At 32.9% G+C, this 19,832-nt stretch overlaps 2 protein-coding genes across 4 annotated transcripts; one reads left to right on the top strand and one right to left on the bottom strand.

Moving 5' to 3' along the window:
* The first annotated feature begins 1,220 nt into the window (after positions 1-1,220).
* On the top strand, positions 1,221-7,179 carry LOC142633688 (ras-related protein RABA5a). Of its 2 annotated transcripts, none has more exons than XM_075807930.1 (4): positions 1,221-1,536; positions 4,925-5,049; positions 5,215-5,633; positions 6,595-7,179. In XM_075807930.1, exons 3-4 carry the CDS (start codon positions 5,294-5,296, stop codon positions 6,918-6,920), a joined length of 666 nt encoding a protein of 221 aa, XP_075664045.1. In that variant the 5' UTR covers positions 1,221-1,536; positions 4,925-5,049; positions 5,215-5,293; the 3' UTR covers positions 6,921-7,179. The 2 variants fall into 2 exon arrangements, with proteins under 2 accessions (XP_075664045.1, XP_075664044.1); XM_075807929.1 differs by having other exon boundaries at positions 4,889-5,049.
* A 4,798-nt stretch (positions 7,180-11,977) lies between these two features.
* LOC142636570 (heterogeneous nuclear ribonucleoprotein 1-like) lies at positions 11,978-17,022 on the bottom strand. Of its 2 annotated transcripts, none has more exons than XM_075810831.1 (5): positions 16,760-17,022; positions 16,518-16,611; positions 15,999-16,223; positions 13,586-14,774; positions 11,978-12,464 (listed from the first exon to the last, which is right to left on the bottom strand). In XM_075810831.1, the coding sequence occupies exons 3-5, from the start codon at positions 16,218-16,220 to the stop codon at positions 12,451-12,453; spliced, it is 1,425 nt and encodes a 474-aa protein (XP_075666946.1). In that variant the 5' UTR covers positions 16,221-16,223; positions 16,518-16,611; positions 16,760-17,022; the 3' UTR covers positions 11,978-12,450. The 2 variants fall into 2 exon arrangements, with proteins under 2 accessions (XP_075666946.1, XP_075666945.1); XM_075810830.1 differs by having other exon boundaries at positions 15,999-16,233; positions 16,760-16,901.
* Positions 17,023-19,832: the final 2,810 nt, after the last annotated feature.

The following is a 19,832-nucleotide window of genomic DNA, read 5'->3' as shown; positions in this document are numbered from 1 at the left end:
AAACATTTTAAATTTCTTTTTTCAAAGATAACATGGGATGCGTTGCTTTGAATTTATGTTTATTTCTTTGGAAGTTTTGGTCCACTGAGTCGCTGATTTATTTGCTCCATGATTGCATTTGCTCTTGATGATTGTGATTTTTCTTCATTATGTTTGAAGATGTGTTGTATGGTTTCTTCTTTATTCATCAACATTTATATAAATATTAACTAACACTATTTTTTATTTATTATTTATTTTATACTATTTTTGAAATCCACTTAAAATGTTAAAAAGCAAATAAAATCCAAACCATCCATTAAGACCAACTATTAATCTGGTTAGTGTTTTACTAACTATATATAAATTTCCATAAAAAAAAAACTATATATAAACTACCCTAAATACTCTAAAACATTGTAATAAATATATAGATTGCTTTAAAAATATATAGATTGCCTTAAAAAAATATATATAGATTTGTTTTTTGGTTGCTTTAAAAATTTTAATATGGGAATCCACCTCTCCAAGTAATTAGGGGTAAAATGACCAACTATGACCTCTCTTAAACCTTGCAAAAGTGAGAATTTAAAAAAGAAATGACAAATTACAAATTATACCTCTAAAATTTGGGATGTTTTGATTTTACACCTTAAAGTTTCAAAATTTGCATTTTACCTCTTGAAGTTTAGAATTGTTGGATTTTACAAAATTGACATTTCAAAATTTGAATTTTATCTTCCTAAAATTTGGAAATATTTAGATTTTATACCTCAAATTTTGAAATTTTAAAGTATAAAATCTAAATAAGAGTAAAATTTAAATACTCCTAAAATTTAGGGAGTAAAATTTAAATTTTAAAATATTAAGGTGTAAATTCAAACACTTTCAAACTTTAAAGTGTAAAATCTAAATTCTAAAACTTTGTAAAACCAAAATACCCAAAAAGAAATTAAAACACGGCTAAGAGTTTTGTAGTCGTGGCTTGTGAATCCTGTGACATTTAATTAATTAAAAAAAAAAAAACCAAAAGTAAACAAAACATGGAGCGACCCGTGAAAACGTTTTGTATCCAAATCGACCAGCATTGACCCCGGACTGGGTTTGTTATAGTTGCCGGAGCGAACGGGTCGGTTTTCGAAACTCGAAAATTAAATAAAAACAATTCTAAAATTTTTAAATAACGCAGACTTTTTTTTTTTTTTTGAGAGAGAGAGAGAGAGAGGAAAATCATGAATAGTCGGTCGATGTGGCCCAGCCTGGCTAATGCCTAATTGCTTCCCCCGTTTTGCCTGACTCTCATTTTTCTAACAATTTAATTCCCCTACTAATATTTATTATCATCAATAGCAATAAATATATTATTATTTTATTAATATATTTATTTTCCAGTCAATTAATTTTTATAATAATAAATCATAATATTATTATTATTCCAAATTCCAATTCCAATTCCAATAGTAGATCCTGTATACCGCCAGAGAGTTCGAGGGTCTTGTACCCATAAAAATCTGAGAGACAGAATCAGGCATTTGGAGGAGGCCCCCACTTAATCAGGTATGTCATGCTCTCTCTCTCTCTCTCTCTCTCATTCATCGAATTTGATTCTTTCTTTGTTGTCGCTGTAGATTCCAACTCTCCAATACAAAAGCCTTCTTTCTTTTTTTTTGGTTGGTTCGGAGATATTAATGTAGGATTTATGCCCTCTGAATTGTGTTTGTGTCGAGAACTCTGCAATCAGATCTCTAGAAAATAGTTTTAGGATTTTTTATTTATTTTTATTTATTGTTTTGCTATTTGAGATCAAATCATTAATCATGGTCCTTAAGGTTTTTTATTTTTTAGTTTTTGTTTTTGGTGGTGATTTATGTTCTGCCAAGGCTCCAATGAATTTGACATTTATAGATTGCTCTTGTGAAAAATTGATAAGTGGGAGTTGATGCAATATGGAGTGAAGAACTTTTTTTTTTTTTTTTTTTTGTGTTTGATAAGAATATGGAGGGAAGAACTTATCAAGGTGATAGGTTATATAGATAGAGACCAATTGCTTCAAAATAAACCAGAATAACAACCTGCATTGTCTTTTGTAGCCTTCCAACTACTAATTCACTAGAATGTTTTACATTTAAAACATAAAGAGAAACCATGTGGAGAAAAAAAAAAAATACGAACTTGGTTTAATTTTCTTTTATTGAAGTTTTGGCATGAATTTGTCGATTTTCCATTTAACTCATTGTGACGGCTGAGTGTTCTGGTGAATATTTATCAATGTATTGTATTGTTGGAGGACAATTTTAGGGGATTAGGCATGTGAGCTTGTGTGGGCTTAGTAGGAAAATTTATGGTTTTGGGGTTTTTTATGACAAAGAGAGAGGCTACAGGGATTGCATAAGGATCATGGTTTGTAAAATATAGGATCTCAAGGGCAAAAAGGGGGTTGAAAACAAAGAATGATAGGGTTGCAGGAATTTTGTATAGTGATTGTGTTTGGGATTTTAAGGTGTTTTAATAGGCTTTATTATAGTATTTACACTTGATCTTTATAAATAATTTAAAACCTTGTATAAATTTATTATATAGTATCTTATGATTTATTTAATTTAATAAATAACTTCACAAATATGTGTATAATTACTGAATAATACTATGGAATAATACCTAAATTCAATATATTTATATTTATGACCATATTCATATTTTAGTTTTATTTCTATTTCTTTTTTTAATCATAATTTTATAAAAATTTTAAATGAATATTTCTATTTTACCAAAGATAAAGATTGACCATTCACCAATTCAAAAGAATAGTTAAGCCCTATGGAATATCTACTTTGTCGGAATAAGGATAACCAAATGGTCCAAATGACTAAGTAACTAGTCCACTTGAATAGCTATTCCAATCTATGTGCTATTTTGTGTATAAGGGAAAGTGTATGCTTAGGGCTTGAGAAAGGGAAGGAAAAGAAAGAATTTTGGGGCTGTTTACTCTAAACCATGGAAGGGAGAGAGAAATAAACATGATCTGTTTCTTTGAAATCTTAAGCATATTAATTTAGATTCTTAGATGTCAACTTCCTTTTTGACTAATAAGCGAAATTCTTATTTAAAATTAATGAAATACTGACTTGGCTCAGAGAAACAAACCCAAGACACTTGAGAACTTATAAACTCATAAAACTTGATTGGACTGATTCACAAGATTGCATAAACAGATTTATTTCTCCCTACAAAAGTAACTGTAACTTGTGGATCATACTCCTTCACTTGGTTCAAGAGTTGAAGACTGATAAGATTTAAATGTTGTAATCTGTACACAACGATAGTAAGGCCTTAGTCCTTGATGTTTTTTTGGGTCAGCTACGAATCCTCAACAGATCAGTCAGCATGAGCCACATGTTACCTTTATAAAATAAATAAAAACCTAAATTCAAAACTGATTTAATCCTATACTACTTTCAACTTGATCCATTAAACCATGCATGCTTCACATCCATCAGACATGGCTTAAGGGCCTCATGCACACCCAAAAAAAAAAAATATATTATATGTTACCCTAATTGAGTCACATTTACAAACAGTAACTAATTCTGTTTTCTCCATTATTATTTGGGTTGGCCCATTTCTCATGCTTGCTTGAAAGGTTAAAAAGACAGTTTTAAAAGAGGGGGGGGGGGGGGGGGATGGGAGTGTGATGCTAATAATCTTGCCTGCCTGCCGTCTTAGAATAAGCATGTAGGTGGGAGATGCTTTTAATCTCTCTTTGTGTGAGTCTGGCTGTCTCTTTCTCCTCCAATTTTATGTTTAGTGGGCTGTGATTGTGACTTATTAAAAAAGGCTTAGTGGGGCATGATTTGGTTGAGTACTTCTGTGCCAGATTGTAAGAGCACACAAGTTGTTTGCCTATTGAGATTTTATCCTTAATATTTGTTTTATCAAATATCTATCTCCAGTCGTATGCCTGTTCTATGACTACGGGTTAATCATGACAGCCAGATCTCTGACTGCTCATTCCATTAATTTTTGAATGGAGGAATGTGATGAAATTAATTGTTAACAACTTGTTATTGTTTTGGGTTCAAGCAACAGCCTTATAGCCCAGTGGTAATGTGCCTCATGTCTGTCTTTCAAATTCTTCTTGTGATACAATGTCTTTGCAATAGCCTATAAGCTCTTCCTACTTCCATAAGAAAGGGTAGACGGTGAGGTCATTGGTTCAAGACTCATTGGTCATTGGTTCAAAACTCATTGGGCTTTTATATAACCTAAAAATAAAAATAAAACAACGTTTTTGCAGTAATAGTCTCACTGTTATTCATAAACATAGCTGAGCTTTAAAGCACTAAGTGATAGGGTCAGTTGAAGGTGAAGCCTAAATCAAGTTTAGAGCAGTGATTATATCACTTTTTTCTCTTAAAGGGCCAAAATGCTATGGAAAATGCTTCCTGTTTTCCCAACTCTTGCTATGACTGCCAGAAAATATGAAGATACATCATGCAGGCATAAAAGATACTGTCACATACATAATCTCTGTTCTTCTTCTGCTTTTTCTTTTTTAAAAGATAGTTTTGTTACTTTGCTTATACATTTTCAGCTTCTGGCTGTCAGTCCACATGATCACTACATACCATCAATTAATGTTAGAACTATCTGTTTGGCACAAATTTATATGGCTTTGCTTTTTTGCTGATTTTTTTTTCCTGAAAGTTGGTTAAAATATGGTTGTACTTAGAAAAAGTGAGTCTTTAAAAATTTGTGCATAACCAAATAACCTAAAAAGCTGAAAAGAAAATGCCAATGCCAAAAAGAAACACACAGCCTTAATTTTTCTACACCCATAAAGTAGGCAACAACATTACAGATTACCTCCAGAGGAGGTTTTGTAGATTCTTATGCTTTCTTGACAATGCAGGGACTTTGAAACTGTGTCATTTTGCTTGAAGGGCAGGTTGGAATCTGACATAAGAAAGCTCCGGATAGATTTACATCAGTGGCAAGAAGCTGAGGGTGGAGTGGAAGTTACAAAATTTACCATACCCATTACCCACCAAAAATGTTAGCTCCAGATGATAGGTATTTGTTTAGATTCTAATTTATGCTGCATCTGAGTAATTACAGAATTGCAATTTGGTGCTTTATATTCCTTTACTACCTTCCAGGTTTCCTTTTCAGCTCCTGTTCTCTTTTTATCTCTAATTCCTTTTCCTTGCTTAAATATGGAATTTTTTTATTTCTTAGGTATTGTTGTGACCCAATATCTAGAGGGATGCTCATGTAATATGGCTTTATAGAGTAGCAATTGTTTGAAGGTTGGAAAATGGCTTTTTATTCAGAGGAAGAAAAAACAGAGGATTACCTTTTCAAGATTGTTTTAATTGGTGATTCAGCTGTTGGGAAGTCAAATTTGCTTGCAAGGTTTGCTAGAGATGAGTTCTACCCTAATTCAAAGTCTACTATAGGAGTAGAGTTCCAAACCCAAAAGATGGATATCAATGGAAAGGAAATCAAGGCTCAGATTTGGGACACGGCAGGTCAAGAGCGGTTCAGGGCTGTTACATCTGCATATTATAGAGGTGCAGTTGGAGCTCTTGTGGTGTATGACATCAGTAGACGCCAGACATTTGATAGCATTGGCAGATGGCTAAATGAACTTCAAAGTAAGAATCATTACTTTGTTTTGATGTTTGGTTCCTCTCTCTCTGGTTTCTTTTATTTTGAGGAAGCCTGTTTGTTCAATTAGGGAACTTTATTGTTGTAATGAAATGACATCACTTGCATTTAAGTAAATTCCATTTAGAAATGGGCAGTGTGGGGGTGTATTGCTTAATCCCCCCCTCATCCCCTGCCAGCAAAAGTTGCCCTCCAAACCTGTTCCATACATGAAGTGTGGGAACATATTTATCCCCATCTCAATACCCCTCTTCGAGTAGCCTTGGCCCTCATGCTGCTAATCCAACAAATTGATCTTATTTCAAGCAGAAAATAAGCTTAAAGTATCAATGTGTAGAATTCAAGAACAAAAGAAGATTAAAAAAAGAGATAAATGAATAGGATATGAATATGTGAGAGGTATTGTCGGTAATGTGCATCAGAAATTTTTTAGGGTTTAAAGTTTAAACTCTTGTATGATTGGGAATATATTTAGTCATATGACAATTTAGAGGTAAGATTCTAAATATATTCAAGGAGCGGTGGGTTTGGGTGGTGGCCTTTTTAACCTACCCCATTGCCATGCCATCCCTACTAATGATCCCATTTTACATGTGCATTCAAAGGCTATGATTCTTAATTATGAATTGTATTATTTCACTTTTCTCTTTTCCTGAGATCCCTATTTGCACCATACAACTTGTCAGATTCTAGATAGATTTAGGAAATGGGAGTATAATGATGGGTTCCATTCCTTTGCAATGCTTCTGTCACGATTGTTGTTTGTACTCTTTTTTTGATTGGTGATTGTTGTTTGTACTCTGGTGGCTACAATAGATCATCTTGCATTGAGGGAGAGAGGAAAAAGAAAAAAGAAAAGAAAGAAAGAAAGAAAGAGAATATTATCTTGCATATTTTCTTTAAATCTGATTAACTGAGGATTGATTGGGTGGTTCTGCTGCTGAACAGCTCACTCTGATATGAACGTAGTTACTATACTTGTTGGCAACAAGTCTGATCTTAAGGATGCCAGGGAGGTTTCCACTTCTGAAGGAAAGGCCTTGGCAGAAGCACAGGGCTTGTTTTTCATGGAAACATCTGCTCTTGATTCCTCCAATGTAGCTGCTGCTTTTCAGACAATTGTGAAAGAGATCTATAACATATTAAGCCGGAAAGTTATGATATCTCAAGAGCTCAAAAAACAGGATCCTACCTGGATGGGAAATGGAAAAACTGTGGTTTTACAGGGTGAAGCATCCGTAGAGCCTAAAAAAGGTTGGTGTTGCTCATTTTAGACCTACACTAGTTAGATTTGCTCTTTTATTGATTTTCCATTCCAGTCAAGTTTCCCACATTTCTAATTCTCCATGTGACCAAATTTCTTGAGATGTTAAATGAGTGAAATTCATCTCACTTGTTCTTGATTGAGAATGGTTGAAGTGAAATTAGAGTAGACATGTAAATGAACTGAAGGGGGATTAAGAAAGTCATATTATACAATGTTCAAATTCTACTACTGTGTCGTGCTTTATTTCGCATTAGCTGGTCCTAAAACTGAGTTTGGTTCTGTTTTTTCCTTTTTTTGTTTTTACCCTCTATCACGTTATAATTTTGTCTTTCTTATTGCCAATAAACACAAATGGTGTTTCATCCCCTGTTAAGATTAAGGTGAATGAGATAGTGAGAATCCTATTTTGTACGTAGCCATGTTGGTAATCATTGTTGAATCGTGACACAGAAATAATGTAGACAGTATGGAGTATGGACCCTTTTCCCTTGTACAACACTAGTGTAATTTCCTGTATGCTCGTAATAAAAATAGAATGAACTTTTATGAATATGCACGTATTCAGCCCAAAAAAATTGTTTAGGATAATTAGAAATTTACGTAGTAAAAATCACTCAATATAACTAAAACTCTTGGAGATTGGCATGGTAACAATTTTTCAACGTGCCAAAATCTCCATACCATTATATCTTAACCAGTGTGACCCTGATTCAAATGAATTACATCACTTGTTTTTTGTAAGAGAACGTATGAATCACATCATTTCATTCACATATCTGTTTGGATACTGCTTATTGCTAAAAACTTAAATCTAAAAACACTATAGCAAAATAATTTTTAAATGTATATATAGTGCCGTGTGACTCAGTTTTAAAGAAAAAATTGCTGAAAAATGTATGTGGGTCCCGTGAATAGTGTACTGAACTCACACAAAAAGTATGAGTTGGGAAACACAAAACGCACTTTTCAAGCTCACACTTATACTTTCTCCAAACTCACTTATAATCATTAGTAACACATGGACAATTTGAGCACTCAATGAAAATAAAAGTCAATGTAATCATGTGTTTGAATTTAAATGAAAATTTTGATATATTGGACTTGCGTTCTACCCAAGATGATATGACATAAAACCATAATATATCCCTTCGAAGACATATTTTACTAGACATGAGACCCATCTGTAAAACCAGATATTAGTTCTAACTGTCATAAGCAAGACAAAGTAAGAAGTGGCGTCGCCTTGGTAACAAGATTTCAGAAAAAATATGAAACGATGTTGCAGCCACTTATCTATTCCATTGAGCTTAATGAGTATATAAACAGAGACTCGTTCTTGTAATCATTTTAATCTTCAGTAATACAATTCAATTCCTAATTCTTAGCCTTATATATTTTCTATACAATTCTGATATTCTTTGCACCATCAAGTGGGTGCACTTTTTATCCCTGCACTTTCTTCAAATGCAGACTCCATTGCCCCGGCCCCTTCTTTTTCATTGCTGATTAAAAAGTTAATTATTATTTTCCCATAATGCAAGACATACGAGGCATAGTTTTGAAATCCGGACGGTTCATTGAATCGTAAAAGGGAGAGGTTCAAGATTTTTGAGGTCAAACTAAGGTTGAATTAGAGTCGAACTGTGATAATGTCATAATTAATTTAATAATTAATTAAAGCCTAAATATAGATATTAAATTTATAAAAGTAGAAAAATTGACTAATATATCTATATATGTGAGGAAAATTTAATGATTTTCAAGCATATATTTAATAATAAAATAAGAAAGTTAATAAAATAAAATAAAAAATAGCCATGAAAACATTAAAATTTATGATTAATTTTTGAAGTAAAGTTGAATATCTTTGAATGATTTTAATTATAATTTTTTTTTAAAATTTCTTGTAAGAGATGGATAATTTAATTAAGTAGAATAAAATTGTGTTAAGTTGTTTTTATTAAAAAAAAAAATTGCTAAGGGGTTGGACTGCACAATTCTTACCACCAGTTTGTGCGGTCCAACCCCGGTTTTAGGAGTTCACGAAATTAACAATCTTGTTCTTTATGCTTAAAAAACCAGTTTTCATTCCAGTTCTCGATTTTCACGGTCCGACTTCCCGATTCAGTCCGAGTCTGAAAACAGTGATACGAGGCTCACTAATTCAAAAAACCAATTAAGACGTAGTTTCTTGTCCTTTAAGTGTATATTTTTTACCCTTCCAAGAAATTAATATGATTCAAGATTTTGGTTTAGAGATATTCAATGTAAAAATAAAGTTCCAAACATAAAAATTGGGAATAATTATACAAAGGAACTTGTTTTTTTAATAGCAAATTTCAAGTATGCTAAATAGTAAATACTCTCTCTCTCTCTCTCTCTCTATATATATATATATATATATATGTGTGTGTGTGTGTGTGTGTGTGGCGAATGTTAACAAGCACCGCTTGGTGCTTGTTGAGTGCAAAGAAAGACAAAAAAATTGTCAGAAAAAGTCCCAAAAAAAAAAAAAAAAAACTCAAATAGTACCTACAAAATTGAAAAAATAACATAAATTAAAAAAAGACAAATTTTGTTAGGAAAAAGTAAAAATTTTTGCGGTTAACGGGCACCACACGGTGCCCGTTAACACAACCCTCTATATATATATATAAACACACACTAAAGGTGGTATAGTTTTGGTCCATGTATCCTCAGGGCTTTACTATAATTAATTAAATTCTCCATCCCTACCTCTTTCCCACACTCTCTAACCAAACGAAGCAAGGGAAAAATGGACATTTGCTCTTAATTTATGAACTATGCAGCAAAATACTTCTGTTTTGAAATTATTTAGCAAAATACCTCTATTTTTGAAACTGGTTTTAACAAAATCAAATTACAAGTGGAACTCGATACTAGCAATGTTGAATTCTATGCATATTTTGCCACTTAAGTGAAACTCGACATTGTTAATGTCGAGTTCCATTTAAAAATATACATATAACTCAATTTTAAGGATATCGAGTTTCAAAACAGGGATGTTTTGCTAAATGACTTCAAAATAGGGACATTTTGCAGTATAGTTTGTAAATTAAGTACAAGTACTCATTTTCCCCTAAGAAGTAACGAGAGATTAGCACATAATAAATCACCATGAAGAATCCTTGACAGCCACACAAACTTGAGATACGGGTTTTGAAGATGAATTGGCATTCTCAATTTATGTGCTCTCAGAAGAGGAGCCTCTAAGGGTAGAGAGTACCAGCAATATAACTCACAAACCATGAAATGAAAATTGATTCATTTTCTAATACAGAAAATAGGATTACAGAGTAAACAGTGGTCTACACGGAATGTGGTTGGCTGCCCTTAAAATCTCCTAATGATACCAATGTTGGTAAAAACTTAAAAGTTTATTTTCTATTTTTTTTTTAATTAAGCTTTTAAATTTCTCTTCGAATTATTTTAGAAAAATCTCTTCCAATCAATTATATGATGGTTCGTAATATTACTCACAGATATTAAATATCATGGCTTATTAAATCATTTGAATAAGTTACTTAATCATTAACCAGGCGTTGATGGCTATTTTTGTGAATATCGTACAAGCTTAATGCAATGCAAAGCTCAACCCTTTTTGGGCCCATTACTCACATTTTCTAACGTTCTCTATTCTTTTATGCATACCCCAAGCTCATGCAATTTAAATGGAGATTAATGGGAGTATGGTTTGGAAGGTAAGTTTAAAGACCATTTGGGTTTTTTTGCATGACCCCAAAGCATAGATCTTGCCAAATCAAGGGGGCGGGCGACTTGCAAAACCTGAGGACTCATAGATCTTGCCAAATCAAGTGGGTTGGCCACATTCGTGCATATGTCATCTTGTATGATCTATTCTGTGTGAATAAAGAGCACAACTTAACCTATTTTAGTTTAAGTTAATAAATGGATTTGAAGCGAATTTGTGTTCTAGTTTATTTTGATCATATAAAATCATAAAAATAAGTTGGGTTTGACTGTATTGCACCTAAAAAAATGTAATAATTATTACTAATTTACTCTAAAAAGTTTACAAATTGATGCAGCAGTGAATATAATTAATGATATATCAATATTATAATAAATATAAAGAAATCATTTAGTTTTTACAAACTAATGTAAACTTTGATTATGTGTGTATATATATATATATAGTAAACTTTCATTGTGAATGAAATACAATGAAAGTGGTGTTAAGAATGATCCATGTGAAACATGATATTACACTAATCACAATTTGCCAACCTTAACAAGTTGTGAAATTCATTATATCTATAATATTGTTGGATTTGTAATATCCTTTACATCACTTTTTTATGTTTAAGAAAAAGTAGTTTCAATTTTTTTTTTCCTTTTCCGTATAGAATTTTTTTACTAAACTTGATAAGCCAAGAAAATAATTTTGTGATGAATGCCACTTTGTCAAACTTTTGTTATAAAATTTGTTATATCCGTACAATTACTCTAGTAAAATTACCCTACCCTAAAAACTTTTGAAGATAATATCCTACAATTCCCATAACCATGGAAGCTAGAGATGCATCAATTTCCATAATTGCCAACGTGGCACATGTCTGTGCCTTAACACTATGGCCTAAGATTTAAAGAAAAATGGTGGGGACACTTCCACAAGAAAAATGTAAATGAATTACCAATCTTACTATACCAACTAAATTTCTTAAAAAAAATAAATAATAATAACCTGATGTGACAATGTATGCAATGAGCTGCAATTACCTAATAAATGAGTGTTACATTTTTTTAATTTGGTGATTGGTGTTGCATTATTTTGCCAGCTATATGTAGTAAATTTTGTAAAATATCCAAGCATCACTCATTTCAGATATACTAACCACAATCACTACAAACCAAGTCAACAATATGGGTGATCCTGACATGCTTTCAGGGATAACTAATCAAAACCTCCCTCAACAACTAGTGATTTTCTAACTTTTGCAACCTACCAAATCTCAAAAATATGACCTCCATGGTTTTCATAAAAGCATCCACATCCTTATAGAGAATAATACACTGTTAAAATGATACTGTGAATAAAGCAAGAGTAGCTGCATTCTCCATTAATGGAGCTTAAAGCTGTTAAGGAAAACTTGCATGGAAACAACATGCCAAAAGACAAGAAACAGCAATTTTGCTGGATATTACAGCAAAAAAAGAAAAGTGGGAAAAAAAAAAATTCTTGCTTGTTTCTGTATGGCTGTGTCAACATAGAAGCATGATACAATAAATCTGTATAAACTCAAAAATCTGATTATACATTTCAACCAAATTCCGAGGAAGAAACCTATATAAACCCAACCTCAAACTGAAAAAGAAATCCCTTGTATCTGCTCTATATGAAGAGTTCTTCAATACAGGTGAACCAATTAGCACTAATCACAATTTTTTGTATACTGTATCTCAACAAGGAAAATGTTCGAAGGTTCACAGTACATTACCTTCACCAGTTATACTTCACCTACAATAATTTTGGACATCTCCATATCATGATCTTCCTAGGTAGCAATTCCTGAAGCAATATTGATCAAAAGCATGTAAATACCACTGATAAGCAATGAAAATCGCAAATAATCTGTCTCAAATCAGATTAATAATTGATGGAATATATAGGTAACTTGTGATTGACATTCAGTGAATAGATAGATGGTTGGCTGAGAGGGTGTAAAACATATACTTTCCATCAGTAGACCAAATTTGATGTGAAGTGCATGTCATACACTAACTATTATGGACCAGCACACAAATAATTGAGCTAAATTTAAAATCCAGTTGGCCAACCCATATGTTCTGCTAGCAGATCATCAGCTAACAGAACTAATGCTCAACTGAAAGGGCCTACTTTTAATTTTTCCAGTATCGGATAAAGTATGGCACCATATATGGCAGTTAAATTAAGGGAAAATTACACTTAACTACCCTAGAGTATACCCCATTTGCAGTTACCACCTTGAACTTTTAGAATGAATGATTACCACCTAAACTATAACTTGTGTTTCACTTTACACCCTACAGTCAATTGGGTTGTTAACTTGGATGGAAAAGCATGTCACATGTGATTCATTTAACCTTCTGCATATATGACAACACATGAAAAGATTGAATTGCTTCTCTTCAATCCCTTAAAACAAAATTGTTAAACAAATCTAACCATTATAATGCCACAACCATTGTTTTAAGGGATTGAGGCAATTCATCTTTTCATGTGGTGCCACGTATGCAAAGGTCACGTGAGTCGCCCGTGAAAGACTTTTCCATAAAAGTTAACAACCCAACGGTAGGGTGCAAAGTGAAACACATGTTATAGTTTAGGGTGGTAATTGTGCATTCTAAAAGATCATGATTGTAAATGTAAGTGGGGGCATAGTGGGGGTGGTAAAGTGTAATTGCCCCTAAAATTAACAAAATTATACAATTGATGGGACTCTTCAGCATGATAGAGCCAGAAGCCATGACTGATGCATATGCTCAGAGAAAACAAGTATCATTTATATTGTGAATGTAATAAGTCTAGGTTTGACACCATCAATTAACTTTGTTAAGAAGCCTTAAAAACCAATAATAAAAAGCAGAAGATTTAACATTGAGGGGGGGATGGAATAAGGATTATATTCAAAGGAAAAAGGATCTCACCTCTATTTGATTGTCTATTATTAACACTATAACCACCAACATAACCACCAGAGTTTTTACTTAAAACATCTGAAGCTGCATTTCCAAACCCATAACCAAATGAGCCAGAACCCTCTACATCTGAAAATGATGATCGCCAAGTAGGTTCCCCATAAAACAGACCTTCATAGATTTCTTCAGAAGCCCCATTGTAGCTACCCTTCAATGCAGATGATGCTGGTGCAACACTGGTTCCACTGTTTCTTCCATATCCCACCCCTCCTGAACCAAAATTGATTTCTCCACTGCCATAACTAAGATCGCCACTACCATAGGTTGAACCAGCACCTCCACCTATACCTGAGTTAAGAGAGGAACTCCAAAGCGCTCCAATATTGTCAAAAGAACCTATTCTAGAATTTCCACTTCCAGAGCCTAGTAAAGCACTAGGATTTGTGGCATTAGTAGCATAATTAAGACTCCCATTCCCCCACAGTGTACGGCTTGATGAACTTAACATTGAACTATTTCCTCCATTGCCCCCACCATACCCAATGGGGTTAAGATTCCTATTTGAATTTCCACTATATAAAGGGTTTGATCCCTGTCCAAAGCCAAGATTAGAACTGAGGTTTGCATTTCCCCCGTAGTTTGGACTCAACCCAGGCTCAATATTTGGGCCTGTTCCATATCCAGGACTGAATGGAGGAAGTCCACTACGACCAATTGTAACTGGACTAAATCTACCATCCAATCTAAGTCCATACCCCCCAACTGAACTTGGATTGTATCCCTGATTGTAACCATTAAGGAGGCTAACTCTACTCAGACCATAGTTATGTCCACCCAATTGGCCCCGACTTGGCCCTGGAGATAATTCTTTTGGGACAGCTCGTTTAACTTCAACCAGTTTACCATTGAGTTCATGAAAAGTTTTGTACAACACATTTTCCACTGCTTCCTCAGAGTCGAATGTAATGAACCCAAATCCTCTAGGCCTTTGTGTATTTTGGTCATACATCACCACCACATCTGTAATTGTCCCAAATTGATCAAAGTACTTCTTAAAATCACTCTCAGTGACAGTGGATGCTAAGCCTCCCACAAAAATCTTCTTTGTGCGAGCAGGACCAGGAGACCCTTGAATGCTGCTATTGTTTCTGTTCAGAATGTTCTGATCATCTCTAGGGACAGCTTTTTTTGCTTCAACCTGAGAATAGAAAGCTAAAGAATGAAAACTGAACCAATAAAATCTTACTTTTACAATGCAAACAAGAGTGCCTGAAATGTAGAGAAAAACTGAATTCCAATTCAAACGGGATCATTCAGAGTATAAATAGAATATAAATTTGGTGTCTGCAAATGCCAACAATGGTATATCAGGGAATATAAAGCCCGAATCAAAATCTTGATCTTCATTACTTTTTTCTTGTGTTAATTATTGTGATTTAGCATTACTTAGGATGCTTTAACAGGATGAAGATTAGGCTTAGGCCCGTGGGAGTAACATGGAAAGCATATTGACAAACAATCTTGTCTTCTTTCTAAATCATTTTATTTCAAATTACTTAAGCTAACCCTTCCAAGGGTTCCAAAGAATGATTCAGCGACTCAACAAATTATCCACTGAGCCTTGAATGAATAAGTGACAGTGAAGCATACACACATGCAAGCAACACTGAACAGTTGTAGGCCTAATTAAATCATCAACACAATAATTAGACAATGATTTTTAGTTATATTAATAATTATTTATACTGAACACTCTCCCTGGTCCAAATTTTGTTTAAGACTTCCAAGGTCCTTTTTCAATTTTCAACAGATTCAATCTTCATGCAAATGTCATAGTATTGGCACCATCCTATTAGTGTTCCTATAGCTGTGCTTCCAAACAAATTGACACCCCAAGGAATCTCTCTTAAAATCTTAGCATTTCTTGGAAAAAAATTTCCATCTAAAAGTTTTTTTCAGCACTGCTATTCTGATAATCATCTCTCTAGAGATCATTTTACGGCTGACTATACAATTTCCCAGAATTTCCTAAAGTGGCCAAAAGGCTCTTAATAGTGACAACATTTTGATTCCCTTGTCTTCTCAGGAATTCCTATCTACAGCAAATGAACCTTAAAAAGCAGGGGAAAAAAAAACAGAAAGGTTACATCTTTAAGCTTTTAAAATCAACAGAGGACATTGGAAACATCAAGAAGTTGTTTCCAAATTCCCACTTAATAAATTTTTTGAATCACAATGCACAGAAGAATATTCAAACACACTTCAATTCTACAATTGTTAAATGATAAACTCACAAACATAAATCTGAAGTGGACACTCCAATTCATGATGCTAGAAGGAAACCAATATAACAGGATAGTTCTAAATACAAAGTCTCAAAGCGAGCAGAAATATAAATATGAATTCAAACATGCAAACTTACAGTTCTCCCATCGATCACATGCTTTTCCATAACAACTCTTTCTGCAACAGTAGGGTCTACAAATACAACAAAACCAAAACCACGAGCACGACCTGTAGCCCGATCCTTCATTATCACAGCTTCCACTACTTCTCCAAAACACTGGAAATACTCTCTAAGACGGTCTTCATTTGTGTCCCAAGATATCCCACCAATGAAAAGCTTGCCAGGCTCCATTTCCATATTCTGCAAATCCCTTTCCCACAAACCCATCAATTAAATTCCCAACATTCAAACAAAACGAATTGGTACGAAGATATTCACCTTTTTTAAAATCAACAACAACAAAATTTTATCTTCCACATCAACCAAACTAATTTCAACAAATAAATAAAAGATAAAAAATAACACACAGCGGATCTAATCAGCAATACATAAATTACTGAAAACATAGTAAAACACAGTCGGAATCCAATACAACATCCAAAAAAAAATCATGTAACAAACATTGTAATGCGGATTAAACAAGAAAAACTGTACCTTTACACAGAAATCTCGGATTCTCTTATTGTTGAATAAGAAAATGGGTATTCTTGGATTCTATCCAGTAACTTTTTAGCATCCACCGATCGGCCTGAAATCCAGGATTCCCAAAAACCAAAGCAAACAAGAGTGTAAATTTAACATTGAATGAGTGAAAGATCCAAAATTCAGAACTTTTTTAATATTGGATGAAAGAAACAGAAAAAGCAGAGCATTTGCAGCTAAAGAAAAACATATACCACAAGATGAAGAAGACCCAGATAGGAAATTTGAGAGAAACTAAGATCTGAAAGGAGGCATAACAATAAGAAGAAGAAAAGGGGCCTCCTTTTTCTCTCTTTTCTTCCTTCCTCTCTCTCTCTCTCTCTCTCTCTCTCTTTACTTGTTTTATCAATTATGGTTGATTCAACTTAGTTTATACATATGTAATATGTGGGTGTCATATAGATGAAAGCTATGGCTTAGAACAGAAGAAAAGATATGTGTGAGAAAAAGAAATAGCATCTGAAATGGGTTTATTATATTATATTTATATATAGCGCACACAATGAGAGGGAGAGAGAGAGAGAGAGAGAGAGATGGGCAATCTATCCTCTCTCGTGCAAGAAAGTTACAAAGGTGGAGACGATAGAAGGTGGTGACTACCCAAGTTTACGTTTTGATTTCAAAAATATTAAAAAATGTGACCTTTTTTGTTTATTAGGTGGCCATTGGTCTGATCATTCTTATGCTCTCCTCTTATTTTGTGTTTTTTCCACTTATAGCCATTGACTTTTAAGTCCTTTTCGATTGCCAACCCAAACAAAATTGTAGTATTCTATAAGTTTTAAAAATATAGGAGAACATGTTTTTATATAAATATATTTATATATATATAATTTTATGGGGTTTGCCTAGTACATATGTTAATAAATAATTTTTTTATTTTTTTTATAGAAAAATGAAAAAGTGATTAACTTTTATAATAGTTTTTTTCAATTGTTTATAAAAAGTTTTTTTTTTTTTAAATAGATGATTAATGTAGGTCATACATTAACCAGACCATTATTTTATTTTATTTTTTAATCATTCATTTAGATTGAAAATGTTTGGCTTTTTTTTATTGATAATTTATTGGTTTTTTTTTTATAAGTTATAGAGTTGTACATTTTTATAATAAATTTTAAATTCACAACTATATTTTTCATTTTATTTGTGTAGATGGTAGAAGGAGCCAAGAAAAAAGGTTTTTGTATATATATTATTAGATTTTATATTACTACATCTACGTCATAATTATTATATTTTAACATCATACTAAGAATATATATATATATATATATATATATATATATATATATATATATAATATGAAAGAGATTCTATCTTAAATACAAAAATATTTTCCGGCTATAGACTTTTTACATATAGAACTATAGAAGTAACAAAATTCAAAATAAGCAAAAAGGATTTAGATTGTTTGGTGCTGCTAATAATTATGGACTTAATTCTAATAATTGTTTTAAATTCATCCATAGTATGATTGCTTGATGTGGAGGGAAGGGATGAACCCATCTTCCAAGCAAGTTATTGAAAGGATCTGAAAACAAAATGGTGCATTTAGGGAATCTTTTGAAGTTAATAGGTGGACCTATTGTAAAATAACACTAAAAGGAGGGATTGCCAATTGTTTGAACAGATAAGATAAGGTGGTTATTTCAAAAATACATTTTTAATATAACTTTTGAATATAAAAATCAACAAAAAGTTGGAAATGTGTGAAAGACAGAAGGGTTTGCTTGTGCACCCACACATCAAAGGAATACAACAGGTAGATGCATCAACATACATTTTCATTTTGTGCACAATTGCACATGCATGACGTTATGTCCGTAGCCTCTTAGTTTTTTATTAATTTAATTAAAAAAATATTTTTCACAATAAAATATCACCTTTCAATCAAATAGAATTATTCTCCTACCACATGTCAGGCTTATTTACTTTAAAATATATAACTGTGATAATTTATATATGCCTATAATCTCATAATTAAGGTCAAATAATTTTATGCAACATAATCTATTCTAAGTCTTAAAAATAAAATTAATAGAGAGAGTAACATGAAGATGGTGTTGTGGATTCTTGGCACGCTTCTCTCTCTCTCTCTCTCATATGGAATAATGTTATAAAAATTTTTTGGGTAAACTACATAAATGGTCCCTATCCTTTACATTATATTTCAATTTAGTCCCTAACCTTTTAATTGTGTCAATTTGGTCCCTAACCTTTCAATGGCGTGTTAATTTAGTCCCTGCCGTTATCTTTTGGATGGAAAAATCTGACGTGTCAAACAGCCTAAATATATAAATAAAAAATTGCCACGTCAACTGCTGCCTAGACTAACATATCATTTTTTTTTTTTTTGAAAACAACACGTCAGTTTAAAAAAAAAAAAAAACCAAATCAAATCTTTTTAATTTGATTCAGAATTTTGTTATTTCATTAAACAGGGACAGTCACAGTCCATGTAAAACACTCTCCCTAAAATCCAAAATCTCTTCTCCTCCCTTCCGGCGGCGCCTTCTCCTTCTTTCCAGCGGCGCCTTCTCTATTCCAGTGGCTTCAGGTTCGTGCTTCTATCTCACTGAGTAATCCAAACAACAATAAAACATTCCCAAACCCCTGACTCTTCCTCCACAATTCCCTATACCCATTTCTCTACTCCATAATTTCATCACAAAATTGTCTTTCATGATATAAAATATCTGTTCGATCTGTTGGGTATTGAGAAAAAAAAAAAAGAAGGTTTGATTACGTTCTTTGAAAGTGGTAGTTTTGTATTGTGCTGTTTTCATTGTTATTGCTTGAGTGTTTGATTTGTTCATTGAATAAATTTTCTGGCTTTTCAATGTTTACACTCTAGCTACATAATATCATGTGTACTTCTTAATTTATTTTGGTATGTTTCAAAAATACCACACATTAATAAAATTATGAAATATAATTAATGTGGATGTATCTCTTTTCTTTTCTTTTTTTTTGCAAGAATGGATGAATTTTCTTCGTGGAAGTTCATCATGGTGGGAAACTTCTCGAACAATCCAATTAGGCATGCAGGGGGTTGCTATAAATTATTTTGATGGCTATGATCGTGATTGTTGGTCAGCCCAAGAATTGAGAAATATGGTTGGGAAGTCAGTATATGAGTTATGGTAAGTTCAGGTATAGGATGCCTACGGTGAGCTTGGAGGATGGTGGGCTTAGGCCTGTAACTACTGACAATGATGATTTGGCTATGGGTATGGCAGATGCTGTTCAGGGCCATAAGGTGAT

Source organism: Castanea sativa, chromosome 5 (assembly GCF_040712315.1).
Source record: "Castanea sativa cultivar Marrone di Chiusa Pesio chromosome 5, ASM4071231v1".
NCBI lineage: Eukaryota > Viridiplantae > Streptophyta > Magnoliopsida > Fagales > Fagaceae > Castanea > Castanea sativa.
Note: the sequence above shows the minus strand (reverse complement) of the source record. Positions and strands in the feature narration are given on the sequence as shown.

Excerpts from the sequence above, each read along its gene's own strand:
- LOC142636570 (XM_075810831.1), bottom strand. The coding sequence starts at position 16,220 with ATGGAAATGGAGCCTGGCAAGCTTTTCATTGGTGGGATATCTTGGGAC. Across the intron at positions 14,775-15,998 it reads ATGTGATCGATGGGAGAACT|GTTGAAGCAAAAAAAGCTGT; the intron begins GTAAGTTTGCAT and ends TTCTATTCTCAG.
- LOC142633688 (XM_075807930.1), top strand. The coding sequence starts at position 5,294 with ATGGCTTTTTATTCAGAGGAAGAAAAAACAGAGGATTACCTTTTCAAG. Across the intron at positions 5,634-6,594 it reads ATGGCTAAATGAACTTCAAA|CTCACTCTGATATGAACGTA; the intron begins GTAAGAATCATT and ends GCTGCTGAACAG.